The sequence below is a fragment of the Gekko japonicus genome, unplaced genomic scaffold, assembly GCF_001447785.1.
Source record: "Gekko japonicus isolate JY-2015 unplaced genomic scaffold, Gekko_japonicus_V1.1 scaffold97, whole genome shotgun sequence".
Classification (NCBI taxonomy): Eukaryota; Metazoa; Chordata; class Lepidosauria; order Squamata; family Gekkonidae; genus Gekko; species Gekko japonicus.
The window spans coordinates 220,721-234,040 of record NW_015170278.1 but is presented as its reverse complement, the minus strand read 5'-3'; the positions used below and the strand labels follow the sequence as shown (position 1 = coordinate 234,040).

Here is a 13,320-nt window from a genome sequence, read left to right as displayed (position 1 = left end):
TGTTAAAGTACCCAGTTGTTATATAAGACACAACATCATGTACCATATGCTTGAGCAATGGGGCTCTTGCTTTTGCTAAATAGTCATACAACAAATACCACAATATAATTGAGTACAATGTTATGAAAAATCAGATACTCAGAATACATAAAGCCAGAACAACAGAAAGGAGAACAATTTTTTAATTCAAATTTGGTTAGAGTTGCCTAGGTATATGTTTCTGTGTGTCTGAGTGAGAGAGGATAATTTTACACCAAATATTCAGGGATTAAAAAGCCTGTTGCTACTCCTGAGTAGTGATTAACTTTGCAGTGCCTTGGAGTACCACTTCGCTGTTCCAAGAAACCTAAATCCATCTGCCTGAGCTACTTTGTTGGGACCACTGACTAGACATATGCAATGGCTCCATAACATTTTGTGTCCCTAGTTCCTGCTTCCTCCTCATGTACTTCTTCCAACCTTGCCTCCTAGGAATGCATATTCAGCTCTTATTCCAGTAAAACAGACTCAGCAGAATCCAGGTATGGCTACATCAGTGGTGACAGGGTGAGAAGCATGGTCATATGGGCCACACCATGCATCAGGTAACATTTTTGGCACTAAACCTTTATACTAAACCTTGGACAGGAACTATAAAGGTTGTGCCATTATGATTTAATCCTACCTAGAGAGTTTTTTAAAAAAATCAGGAGATCTTTACAAGTGCTTTACAAGTCATGCTCCCAAACTACCAGCAGAAAGGTGTGCATATTGTCACAAAATGGCAAAGCATTGAATCTGTTGCCATAACTCCAAATTAGAATTCAAGTAAATGAAGTCATCTTTCCCTCTATGAAAATGGTAGGATTGAGGGCTCCCATCTTCAAAAATACTGGAAGCACTGAGCTGGAATCAACAACTCTTTTTCAGTAAATAAAAAACTTTGCTCCTGTTAAGGCTTCCGATATTGGAAGAAGAGTCCTTATTTACTGGAAGAGAGTCAGTGGATCCAACCCAGTGTTATGCAACCAAAAAAAATTAATTCTAAATACCTTCTTTTTAAAAGTATGCATCAGAAAGCATTTCTCAAAAGTAACAATGGATTCTTCTGCAGTTGATTATCTACAATGCCTAGTATCAATTAAAATGGGAAAGCAAATATGACACTGAGTTAATCCGTAACAACAAATCATGTTTGTTTGTTTGATATGGGAACAAGGCTTAAAAATCCTTGGATTTGTACATTCCCTCTCCATCCTCTCACGCATTATTTGGATATGGAAGATTCCCTTGTTTACACCAAACTACTATGTTGTGATTTATGAATCAGATAAAATGGAGAGGCAAATTAGGATTCTAAACCAGATTAAATTGTGGTTTGGAAACCTGATTCATACGCAAAAGAACAAACCACAGCTTGTTTTTTCATCCAGGATGTCACAACAACTATGGTTTGTTATGTGCAAAGTAGTCTAATATCCAAAGTGTGTGTGAAAAAAATCCTAGGACCCCCAAGTTCCTTCAGCAACAGATCATCAGGGCCGGCTCGCCCGCTAGGCAAACTAGGCCTTCGCCTAGAGCGCGAGCTGGCGGTGAGGGCGCGGGAGAAGAAGCAGGGGCGGCCGCCGAGGCCCGGCCAGCAGCTGGGAGGAGCTCTGCCGCCTGGCTGCAACCTGCAGGAGGACGACGCGCGGAGGTGTCGTGGGCAGGGTGCGGCGCTTTCCTCCTGAGAAAGGCAGCGGTGGTGGCGGCGGCTCTCCTGCCCGTCTCCTGCGGGGGAGGGGAGGTGGGGGCCTTCTCTGGCCCAGCCGCCACCGCCGCCTTTCTGGCGGCTGGGAGGAGCTCTGCCGGCCGACTTCAGGAGGAGGACACGTGGCAGCCGCCAGCGCTCGCCTCCAGCCCGAGCGGGGGCGCAGCTTCAAATACGGGGCGATTCGGTCCCAGGCCTGGCGGGCAAAACCTGTTGCAGCCAAAGAGAAGGTTGGAAAGCGGAGCCAGCTGCATTTTTAATATTTGAAGCTGTGCCCTAAATATTTTCGAGCTGTTACAGCCCTAAAGAGTCAGCGGGAAAGCGGACGAGGCAATCCTTTTCAAACACACACGGACCCCGCGCGGGCGCACACAATCCGGTCGCGTTAAAACGACCCGGGCGATTTTAAATTATCAATGTTTATAATTTCAAGGAGGTTTTCTTTTTTTGTTGTTTGCTTTCGGTTTTTCGTTTTCATATTTGTCTTCCGTTTTGGGGGGTTTAAGATTTGCCTTCAGTTGTCGTCGTTGATCCCCCCCCCCCTTTTCGGTTCAAATATGTTATCTGAAGCTGTGCCCTAAATATTTTCGAGCTGTTACAGCCCTAAAGAGTCAGCGGGAAAGCGGACGAGGCGATCCTTTTCAAACACGCACGTACCCTGCGCCGGCACAAACAATCCGGTCGCGTTAAAAGACCTCGGGCCGGCCCTGGTTAAAACGACCCGGGCGATTTTAAATGATCAATGTTTATAATTTCAGGGAGGTTTTCTTTTTTTGTTGTTTGCTTTCGGTTTTTCGTTTTCATATTTGTCTTCCGTTTTGGGGGGTTTAAGATTTGCCTTCAGTTGTCGTCGTTGATCCCCCCCCCCCTTTTCGGTTCAAATATGTTGAGACTCGAGATAGATCGAAGGCATCTAGAGGCCGCGAAGGCATCTAGAGGCCTCTTGACGAGTTGCAGCTTGTTTTCAACAACGTTTACAGGGCTGGTTCTCCAGCCGAGGCACCAGCGCGCGCCCCCCTCCTCCTCCCCCCAGCCACCACTGCCGCCTTTCTCGCGGCTGGGAGGAGCTCTGCAGGCCGGCTTCAGGAGGAGGACGCGTGGCGGCCACCAGCGCTCGCCTCCAGCCCGAGCACTTCTCCACTTCCCATTCGGCCGCAGAGCTCCTCCCAGCTGCGAGAAAGGCGGTGGCGGCGGCTGGGCCGGAGAAGGGGGCCCCCTCTCCCCCCTCCGCAGCTGGGCAGGAGAAAATGAGAAAGGCAGCGGCAGCGGCTGGGGAGAGGAGGGGGGACGCGCAGACCCAGACCCCCCCCCCATACACACACACCACCTGCCACCGGGGAAAGGATGTCCAGAGCGCATCTCCAGGCCCCGCCGGGAGGTTGGCATCTGCGCTCGCCTAGAGCACAGGACAACCTTGGGCTGGCCCTGCAGATCATGTTATGACATTATCAGCATGTCCATAATGTTTCATTCTATATGTGACTACTTTTCTTTTTCTCCCTCACAAGTAAAAAGAATCCCATGGCACCAACAGCCTCATAACTCATAACAACAGCCTCATAACCATTACAACCCCCACAAGCTCCTTTTGGTCATTGTCTAGTGACCTCTTGCAGGTGTCTGTCCCAAGACAGCTCAGTTAGCTGTCACCAGAGAAAGAGCCTTCTCAGTTGTGGCTCCTACCCCACGGAATACACTCTCAGATGACATCCATGCCCTGCCAGACTTGTTTAGTTTCTGCAAAGCTGAATTGTTTAGGTTGGCCTTTGGAGGGTAACAACATGTTTGGGCTTTTTTAATAGTGGTATGGTGACAGCCACATATTTCAGTATTTTGATGTTAATATTTAATATTTGTTATTTGTTTTTATGTTGCTTTTACCTTATTGTATTTAATGTTTTAAGTCACCCCAAGACCCTTCAGGTCACTGGTGACTAAAAAAATCTAATAAATAAATAACTTCTTTATATTCACCTTTTAATACACCAGCTAGAATACTTGACAACTGTAATAAGTTCTCTTTTTAACAGTGGTACTTGAATATAAACATAAGCAGAACAGGAAACAATATTGCAAAGGATTTTGTAAAGTATTGTTGCCTGCTTGAAAAACTAGACATTAAAATAAAACAAATGAGCTTTAAAGTACTTCGTAGATATACGGTGGTATGAAGTCCTTATTTAACAATCTAGTTCTGTAAACAGTATATTTCCCAACATTATGTAATACACAGAAATTTTCAGAAGAGATAACAAAACGCCTGCAAGAATGGGAGTTACAATATGAGAATGACTGGACCACAAATTGATTATCCTTCTATCACACCTCAAGTAAAAGGCTAGTTATGAATTTCTAGCTAGAGTGCTTATCTCAATCTATTCCACATGCTAGCAGCCACCTTTAACAGAAAAGCCACACACAATCTTAACTCTTTGTTTCCTGGTAACATCCACTATGTTTCAACGGGGGGGGGGGGGGGAAAACAACATTCAATACCTTTAAGAATGGCCAAGGCTTAAAAGCAACCCATTAAAAGACCAATCACACTGCCATGCAATATTTTAACAAAAGAAGCACCAAGGCATTTACCGTGTCTTGAGATTTATCCTTAACATCGTAGACTGTTAACTTTATTTTCGTCTCCTCATAGATAGGGTAATCCCCTGGGAACGTCACACCAGTCAGAAACAGTGGGTCTCTTGTTCCCTGTATAGCAGAGGCACATAGTTCAGATTTAGCAAGGTAGCAGCTGTGCAATATGCTGGATGCTATTATAGACAATGACACAAAAACTATGGGATTTGCAAAGGCAATGCAGTAAACAGAAATTTGGCTTGCCAGTTGTCAAAGCCAGAAACACAAAATATAATACTACAGCAAATGCTTGCTCAGACTGCAGATAGATGTTTCAGGACACAGAAGCAGAGTATGTGACCACTAACAGCCTCAGGCAATTGTGTCATTATATATCAGAACTCTTCTAATTAGGAACAGCAATTCATTCATTCAAAATTTAAACCAAAGGTGTCGAACTCATTTGTTACGAGAGCTGGAGCTGACATAAATGTCACTTTGTCAGGCCAGGCCACGCATGCCATAAAATGTAATGTGAGGTACCTATATAAACCATTGACGCCAATGCAGATGGTGAGAAGCCTGGGTGTGATCTTGGATGCCTCACTTTCCATGGAGGCCCAAGTCACTACTGTTGCCAGAAAAAGCTTTTTACCATTTTTGGCTGGTCAGACAACTGGCTCCCTATCTCCCTCCTCATGACCTAGCCACAGTGATCAATGCAATGGTCAACTCCAGGCTGGACTACTGCAACTTGCTCTATGCTGGGCTTCCCTTGAGGTTCACTCAGAAACTCCAACTTGTTCAAAATGCAGCCATGTGTGTCCTTATCAGGACACCTTTTAGAGCAAACATATAACCAGTGGTCTGCCAGCTGCATTGACTTCCAGTAGAGTACCACATCCAGTTCAAGGTTATGGTATTAACCTTCAAAGCCCTGAGCAATCTGGGACCTACATATCAGCAGGACCACCTCTCTCACTATGTCCCTCAAAGAGCTTTATACTCATTGGATCAGCAGCTGCTGGTGGTCCCTGGTCTGAAGGACATCCATTTAGACTTGAAAAAGAAAAAGAAGAAGAGCTAGGATTTATACTCCACCCTTCACTCGGAGTCTCAGAGTGGTTTACAATCTCCTTCCCTTCCTCTCCCCATAACAGACATCCTGTGAGGTAGATGGGGCTGAGAGAGCTCTGAGAGAACAGCTCTCAGAGAACTTTGACTGACCCAGGGTCACCCAGCAGCTGCATGTGGAGGAGTGGGGAATCAAACCCAGTTCTCCAAATTAGAGTCTGCCACCTTTAACCACTACACCAAACTGGCTCAAGCCTGGTGGAACACTCTCCCAAATGAGATCAGGGATCTGCAGGACCTGCTTCAGTTCCTCAGGGCCTGTAAAATGGAAATGTTCCATGAGGCCTTTGGTTGAGGTGACAGGTATCCCGTCATATTGGCCTCCCCTGCCTCACCCCACCCTGACCTAGTATGATCAGAGACTTTGGAGTTTTTGCCCCCCGTAGGGGATTTTTTAATTTGCATTTTCTATAAACTACAAACTAAAAAACTACAATGAAATCAGGGTAGGGAACTACATACTATGGGAGAAATTAAAGAAAACTCACTAAAAACCCAAGAGATGGTGGTCATACAAACTGCTTAACAAAATTAGCTTATAGCTCATAATTCAATTCAAATTCATTGAATGTAGTCATCTAACACTCAGTTTATACTAATAATATGACCTGACTTCTTAAAAACCAGGATAAGTCTTGTAACAATACATTTTAAGAGCTTTCAGAGAGTGATATCTTATTTTTTATACTTTGGCTTTCTCAAACGATAGCTTGTCTTCGGGGCACCTGCCCCTAATTTAGAGTCTGAGTCCTCGTCTGAAGATACCACTGCTCCATTTTTATATCTGCCAGAGGTCCTAATGCCTCACACATAGTCTGTTTCAGATTCTCAGATTTTTCTTCAGGAACACCTTGAAATCTTAAGACATAGCTTGCTGTCTCCATTTGTAGCTGTAACAATTGAGACTCCTCCATCAATCTCTTTTTTTCCATCACCAGTAGTTGTTTTTTAAGCTTTTTGGTATTGGTATCCACTTCTTTTACTTTTTGTTCAGTTTTATCTGTTTTTTCCCCTATTTCAGTCAATTGCAATTGCTGTGCGTCGAATTTGCTGTGTAGTGCTGTCACTTGTTCCAGCAGGGGTCGCAATGCTTCCGTCAGCAACTTTTGTAGCTCCGTAGTTGTGTCCTGTCTAGGGGCAGAACTCGCTGTACCCGTAGTTTCAGCAAGAAGTTTTGGTTTTACTTGTTTGTCTTTCTCCTCCTTCTTCGTGGGATTTAAGACTGTTTACACTGTATCCAAGTTATCACAGTCTCTAATTCTCCCAGCTCAGCTTGGTAAGTTCTTAAATGCTTTTAATTTCAGTCTCTCTTGCTTCAATGGTCCACCCCCCTTTTTAACACAAAGTTTGCTTAGTTTTTTCTTATCGGGGGAGATTCCCCCCCCACACTTTTAAAGGGTGGGTTTCCGCTTTAGTTTTTGGTGATTCTTGCTTAGATTCCAACTCACATTTCAATGCTAGATCCGCTTTTCTTTGCAAATCACTCTGCCACCAAACACTTGCTCCGGTGTGGGCTTCTATTTCCCATTTGGGATGCTCCGTGGTGGGACCTTCAGGGCATGGAGAAAGCCCCCCTTTGCTGGCAGGGTTGCCGGAGGAAGAGCCTTCTTGTGCCCCATGGCTAGGAGCCTCCTACAGAGGCTCCAGGGGTGGCATGGACAATCGCACCCCCTCCTCACCGTGGGCTCTGGCAGTCCTCTCCCGGAGGATTGAGAGAAGCGACCGTCATGGCGAACACCAAAACCGGAAGACTGATCAGAGACTGTTGGTAGTGATTGCCCAACTAGTTAATTCTGGGCACATCTGCACAGACCCAGAGAAGCACTATGCACTTATATTTATGTGCCATCTTGTATTCCGAATTATTTATTGTTGTATAATTGATAGAGGGTTTTACTATTTTAACTGTTTTATCTGTTTTTAATTGTTGAATGTAGTCCTGAGCCCCGTGTGCAGGGGAGGATAAGATAAAAGTCTAATAAAATAAATACATAAAATAAAGGTGATTTCAGATGCTGAATGATAATAGCAGGTAAATGATAACAGCAAACTTGATTGGATTAGGTGTGATATGCAGAGGGGTGGTAGGCATGTAGATACCAGCATTGGTATTGAGACAGGAAACCTAGGTCTCAAGTCAGTCTGGGAGGATTCAGTCCAGGAGGATACAAAGCATAAACGGACATAAGACTGACATTAGAAACCACAACATTCAAAAACTAGTGAGGAAACATTTTAACCTTACAGGACATTCAGTTGCTGAGTTAAGAGTAGCAGCTTTCTTACAAAGGTATTTCAGAGGAACATTAGAAAGGGAAACTGCTAATTGCAACTGATAATGAAGCTCAAGACAATCTATCTTCCTGGACTGAATTGAGACCTAGATTTCCTGTCTCATTACCAATGCCTGTTATTGTCATTGGGGATCTGAAATCACTCCACTCTCCATGTTATAAAGACTGATGGACTCACATTCTAGTAAAGTAGTGACTCATGAAAACGCATACCCTGCCACAAATTTTGTTAGCCTTTAAGGTGCTACTGGACTCTTGCTCCTTTCTACTAATAAAGATTGCAAGCTGTGCTGTTAGGTTTCTTTCTTTTTTCTTCATCTGTTAGAACTGGAGAGGGGGATCTCTTCAAGTGAAATAATGTAATAATAAATAAATAAAATAAATAAAATAATAATACAAAATAAATAAAATAAAATAAATAATAATAATAAATAAATATAATAAATAAATAATGTGTTGATTTCAGATTTGGCAAAATCCACTCAGTGCTAGTGATGACAATGAAACAGTTAAAAAGCAAGGGGGGGTCCAATGTGAAGAAAGGCAGTCAGCAAGGTGGGAGAGGAGAAAGGGAGATGTGTTGAACTTCAACATATGGAACCATAAATGTATTTTTGAATACTTAGACATCTACTTCCAGTCATTAAACAATGGAATCCATGCTGCCCATGGCCTCTGCAGGGAGGTACGTCTTGGAGTTATTTCTCTGTTACTTCATATGATCCCTGGCCATATAAACACAAATAAAGCAAGGCTTCACCGGTTTTTATCTGACAATAATTCTAAGATCACATGTCAAGTTGCTAAATGTTGTGCATTAATTTTCAAATTACAAGAACTGTACGTTAAAAGTTCTTAAATTTGAATTTTGTATTACTGTATTTTATGTCTGACTAAACTGTATGCTAGTCTAAAGACTGTAATAATAAACTACTACTGCTGCTGCTGCTGCTGCTATTACTACTACTAAAATAGAATCCAATCCAAATGTTGTAATTCCTACTCAGGGTCTTTTTGAAAGAAAATAAAATCCCAGATAGGCACAGAGAAATCTAATCTTAAAAAAAACTTTTCAGAATATGCCAAAATAATTTTCTTTTAATTCTCCTTTTCTCTTATCCCAATGCATCTCCTTGCCACACCCCTTCCTTTTAATGTGTGTGTATGATCAAGTCTCAAAGTAAACAGTGGAGCATGGCAATCTCAATGTAAATTGTGCTTGTCCAAAAAAATCCCTCCTCCGTCTCTCCGTCTAAAGAAGTGTGCATGCACATGAAAGCTTGTACCTGGAATAAAACATTGTTGGTCTTAAAGGTGCCATGAGACTCTGACTTTGTTTTCTCTCCACCACTTTCTCCCCCCCTTCCTCCCCAAAGGAGGAGGAGGGGAAGGAGACCTCAGCCAATGGAGGGAAGGCAGGCTTGGTTTTGTATTTCTCCCATGCAACTGAGGGAGCTGGGTGATGCAGCAGCAGCCCCAAAGAACCCAACTGTCCGCAAAATTTGCCTATCACAAAAACAAAGTTGTAAACTGCTGCAAATGATGAGTTATGTTGTCTCCCAGTATTTATACTATTATTGACAATCTTATTATAGGCTGGGGTCCAAGGAAATGAGCCACCAGTTCTGCAAACCCAGGGGCTTGCGGGCATATCTCTTAAATAATAGTCATCTCTTCTAAATGACAAACTCCTTTTTTTGAAACTGGATGCCTTCCAAAATTGATTTTCGATACAGCATGGAGATCTAGTATTCAACAACAACAAAAAATATTAAAAAATAATGCTCAGAAAGTCTAAAGTAGCTCATTGGACTTTGGCCACTGACGGTTATAATCCTTTTTAATAATTATGTGGTTGTTTTATTTTTTTATATATTGAGTAGCAGCACAGAAATGGAAAAATATAATACAAATAAATAAATAAATAGTCAGAGTTTAAACACACACCTAGAGGACTGCCCAGCATCCTAGTAATAGGAAATGATTCACCATGAGCATGAATAATCTGTTCCAGCCAATGCAGTAAAACATGCCAGACAGTCTGCATCAAAACATCCTGCTGTTTATAGAATAAGTTACCCTTTTAAGACTGCTGATGGTTCAAAATGTGACAACTAGATAACCAGTCACAAGTTTTCTCAAAAAGCAATCCTGGGATGCCTAGAGGCAGCCCACTTTAATTATTAGAAATGTTTTCATGGAGATGCTGTACTCTTCCCCAGTGCCCACACCAAAACTCCTTAACAGACAAACTGATGACAGAAAACAGGAACTTTGTTTCCCCAGTAACATTCTGATAAGACAACAAGCCAGAAAAGAACTTTATGCTGTAATATGAGCTGCAGTAAGCAGAGCCATAAATATTACCAATAAAACACAGCATGCATTTTTCCATGAAAATGTTGTGAAGAAAAGTTCACAACCACCTTCTTCACCAAAAGCTTATATTTTATGTTACTTCAACATTAGGGAAAGCAATATTTTCCCAACATTTTTGAGGCTGAGATCTGAACAACCAAATGATTTTTTCTGAAAGAACTTTATCCAAAAGTCAACATTGTAGCTGTTTGCATCAATTAAATGCCAACAACAGCTTGCCTAACTTTAAGAAATGAAAGAAAGGAGGGAAAGTAAAAGACAGTCTTTTGGTGACTAACAGTGATGCAACAAAGAGGAGCTCACCTCCACAATTTCTGTGCTTGAATATCTAGCTGACGTCTGTTCCCCTGGATGCACCACTGTGATCTGCACAAATGTGTTCAGCTTCCGATCACGAGTAGGAGCTACTAGATCTTTGCATGCTGAAAATGACACAAGGGGGGAGGGGAGGGGAAACAAACTGTAAAAGCAAATCACAGCAAAAACTGCTCTATGGCAAGGCAGACAGTGTCATATTTCTGATTCAAACCTCTAGAGACTTGCAGCTGATTTAGCATAGGAAGTCCATTGGAAGTCCCTTACAGAAATAGGAAGCCACATGTTGGAAGCTAAACAGTTTTCATTTCCACTATCCATCTTTGTAGTCCCAGTGAGGATTCTCTGCACAGCCCCTTCAACTCTTGCATATGTACACACAGAGACGTTCTGGGATCCTAGTGGATAACTTAACAACTATCACATAATTTGTCACAAATCACTCTCAAACAGCTCAACTTATTCATCTTGTGTTGAGCAAACTGCATACTGTGTAACTGTTTCAGAGATGTCAAATTAAATCCAGTTATTGATTATGCTAGTTTGTGTGTTTCACAAGGTTGTTATAAAATTTCATAATAAAGCTAATCACCAGGGAAAGGCTCGATTTTAAAAGCAGGTAACACACACCAGTATTAATGATTCACAGGGTCTTGCCAATTTTACTTCCATGCACTAGCGGTATAGTTATTTGTAAGCTCATTAAGCATGCATCCAGGCATCTTTTCTCATGATAACACTTCTGTAGCAGAGGAAGTTGTTAAGTATGCAACTCAACAACGATGTAAGTAACAAGTGAATCAGCTTTATTTGAGAACGAGAACTCCAAAGATCACACAAGATGACACATGACAAAACAACAGTGGAGCACAGCTCCTTTTAAACTCTCCCGGGCTGGTGTAGCCACGCCCTTGAATAGTTAAGGTCCAATCATACTACATAGATAACAACCAATCCCTTTTGTTTCCTCCAGTACAGTTCTCTTACATTTGATTGGTTACAGTTGTTCATTAGCCAGTGAGATTGTTCCAGATTAGAATCCTGGCAAAGGCTTAACATTACTTGTCAATGATAAAGACACAACAGAAGTCATTCAGTACAAAGCATGCAGTACTACGCTTCCCCCAGTCTTTTGCATCTACGAATTTTTAAAGCACCTGAAATACATTTTTTGGCAAGAAAACATTAAACACTGGACTGGCACGCTATGCCTCCTTCTTCTACAAGCACCACGTCCACTAATGAAAGAGGCAAGAGAGCAATTTCATACCATTACATCTGCTCAATGCAGCCCCCAACCCATGGGTCTTGCAACCCCGGGAATCAAGTTTTCTGGGGTCAGAAGGGACTGCAGGAGAGAGAGAAACATGGGAATGGGAATGATTCATTATTACTAGAAGATTCTGCTGACAGATTACAGAATGTGACCCTATCAGTGCTTTGTAATTTAAGTTTATTAGTTGTTCAATATTTACATATACCGCTTGCGGGGAGGGCGGGGTAAAAATACCTAAATAAATAAATAAATAAAATATACGTATAGCACACTCAAAAGTTATAAATAAAGAATAGTTCTGCAAAACAAGAAAATACCAGGAGGAACATATTATTTCACTGCTACCACATGAAAGAAAAATGTTATGCTTAAAAATAAATGAGTCAAAATCTGGATTTTCTATCGTAAATTTCCTTCTTTCATGCACTAGTGCAGCAAGGATCCTTATTAGCTAGGATATGATAAGGCAAAAATCAATAGTTACCCCAAAGGTAATCAAAACATAGTGATTTCTCTGCTGCATCTTATGACCTTTCATCCAGAGTAAAACAGACTTAGGAACACTGTTGGTTTTGTGCTGCATGGCAGCTGCTGGTACGAGCCAGGAACCTGGGAAAGCACAGCCTAAAACTTTTCTTTTTCCCACAGCAAAAAGTATACTTCAAAACTTTTCTCAAGGAAGCTTTAAATAAAAACAAAGCACTTTCAGGAACCCCAAATTCAGTTTTAAAAAATCGGCACAGTATGTGTGACTAAGTCAGTTCAGTTATAATTTTTGAACACTTATTATCTTAGCATTTTTCATTGCATTACAATTATAATCATTTGCTCACCATTTAGAAGATAATGACAGTAGCCCAAAGCTGCTATCTCATTAATTGCCCTAGAAAGAATTTTTACCTGACATTCTAAGGCCAATCAAAACTGCCAAGATACTAATAATCTTCCACAAATCAATGGCCTCCATGAGCCCTGAATGTCACACTCAAACAAGGTTTCTGATCCTGGCAACCTCAGTAGAATGTCATAGTCTACATCAGTCTTTTTAAAGGTCAAGCTACACTTATTTGTTCATAGTGAAATATTGACCAGGTTTAAAATGGCTTACAACTCCACAAGGTCTATTTTCATTACAACATACTAAATAATACACAATGTGCAATGTATTAACACAATATTTTTAAGAAACTTAAATTTATGAAATATAATAAAAATATAAACAGACAGCTAAGTTATCATCAGCTCTCTGGCTTGGATCCAGTCAAAGGTGCTTGTTTCTGGACACAGTGGAGTCTCTGATTTCTAGCAGTAACCCAGATTTGTAGCAGTAACCTCTCAATGCATTCTAGCAGTAACCCAGATTTGTAGCAGTAACCTATCACTGCATTCATGAGGCTTCCCTGGTCCTCATGTGTGACTTTTGGGGGGGCCAAGAAAGGCCATAGTGGCAAGGTGATGGGAAAGCTCTAAAGTACGCGTTAATCACCACTTGAATGAAAACCTAATTAAGACTGTTCTGATAATCTTTATTTATATTCAGTTCTGAACGTGATTTGCAAGTTTCTGTCGTTTCAGCTAGGATTTATTTCTTCATGCCAGTCATATTCTGTATTAATGTA

The 13,320-nt window shown here is 41.6% G+C and overlaps 1 protein-coding gene across 1 annotated transcript in view; it reads right to left on the bottom strand.

The window, feature by feature from the left end:
* Window positions 1–13,320, bottom strand: part of INPP4B (inositol polyphosphate-4-phosphatase type II B) — a 373,171-nt gene that overhangs the window by 223,609 nt on the left and 136,242 nt on the right. The window contains exons 6-7 of the mRNA XM_015417726.1: window positions 10,414–10,532; window positions 4,319–4,435 (exon numbers count right to left, since the gene is read on the bottom strand). Of these exons, the coding sequence (XP_015273212.1) occupies window positions 4,319–4,435; window positions 10,414–10,532 (236 nt within the window). The remainder of the gene's footprint in view (window positions 1–4,318; window positions 4,436–10,413; window positions 10,533–13,320) is intronic.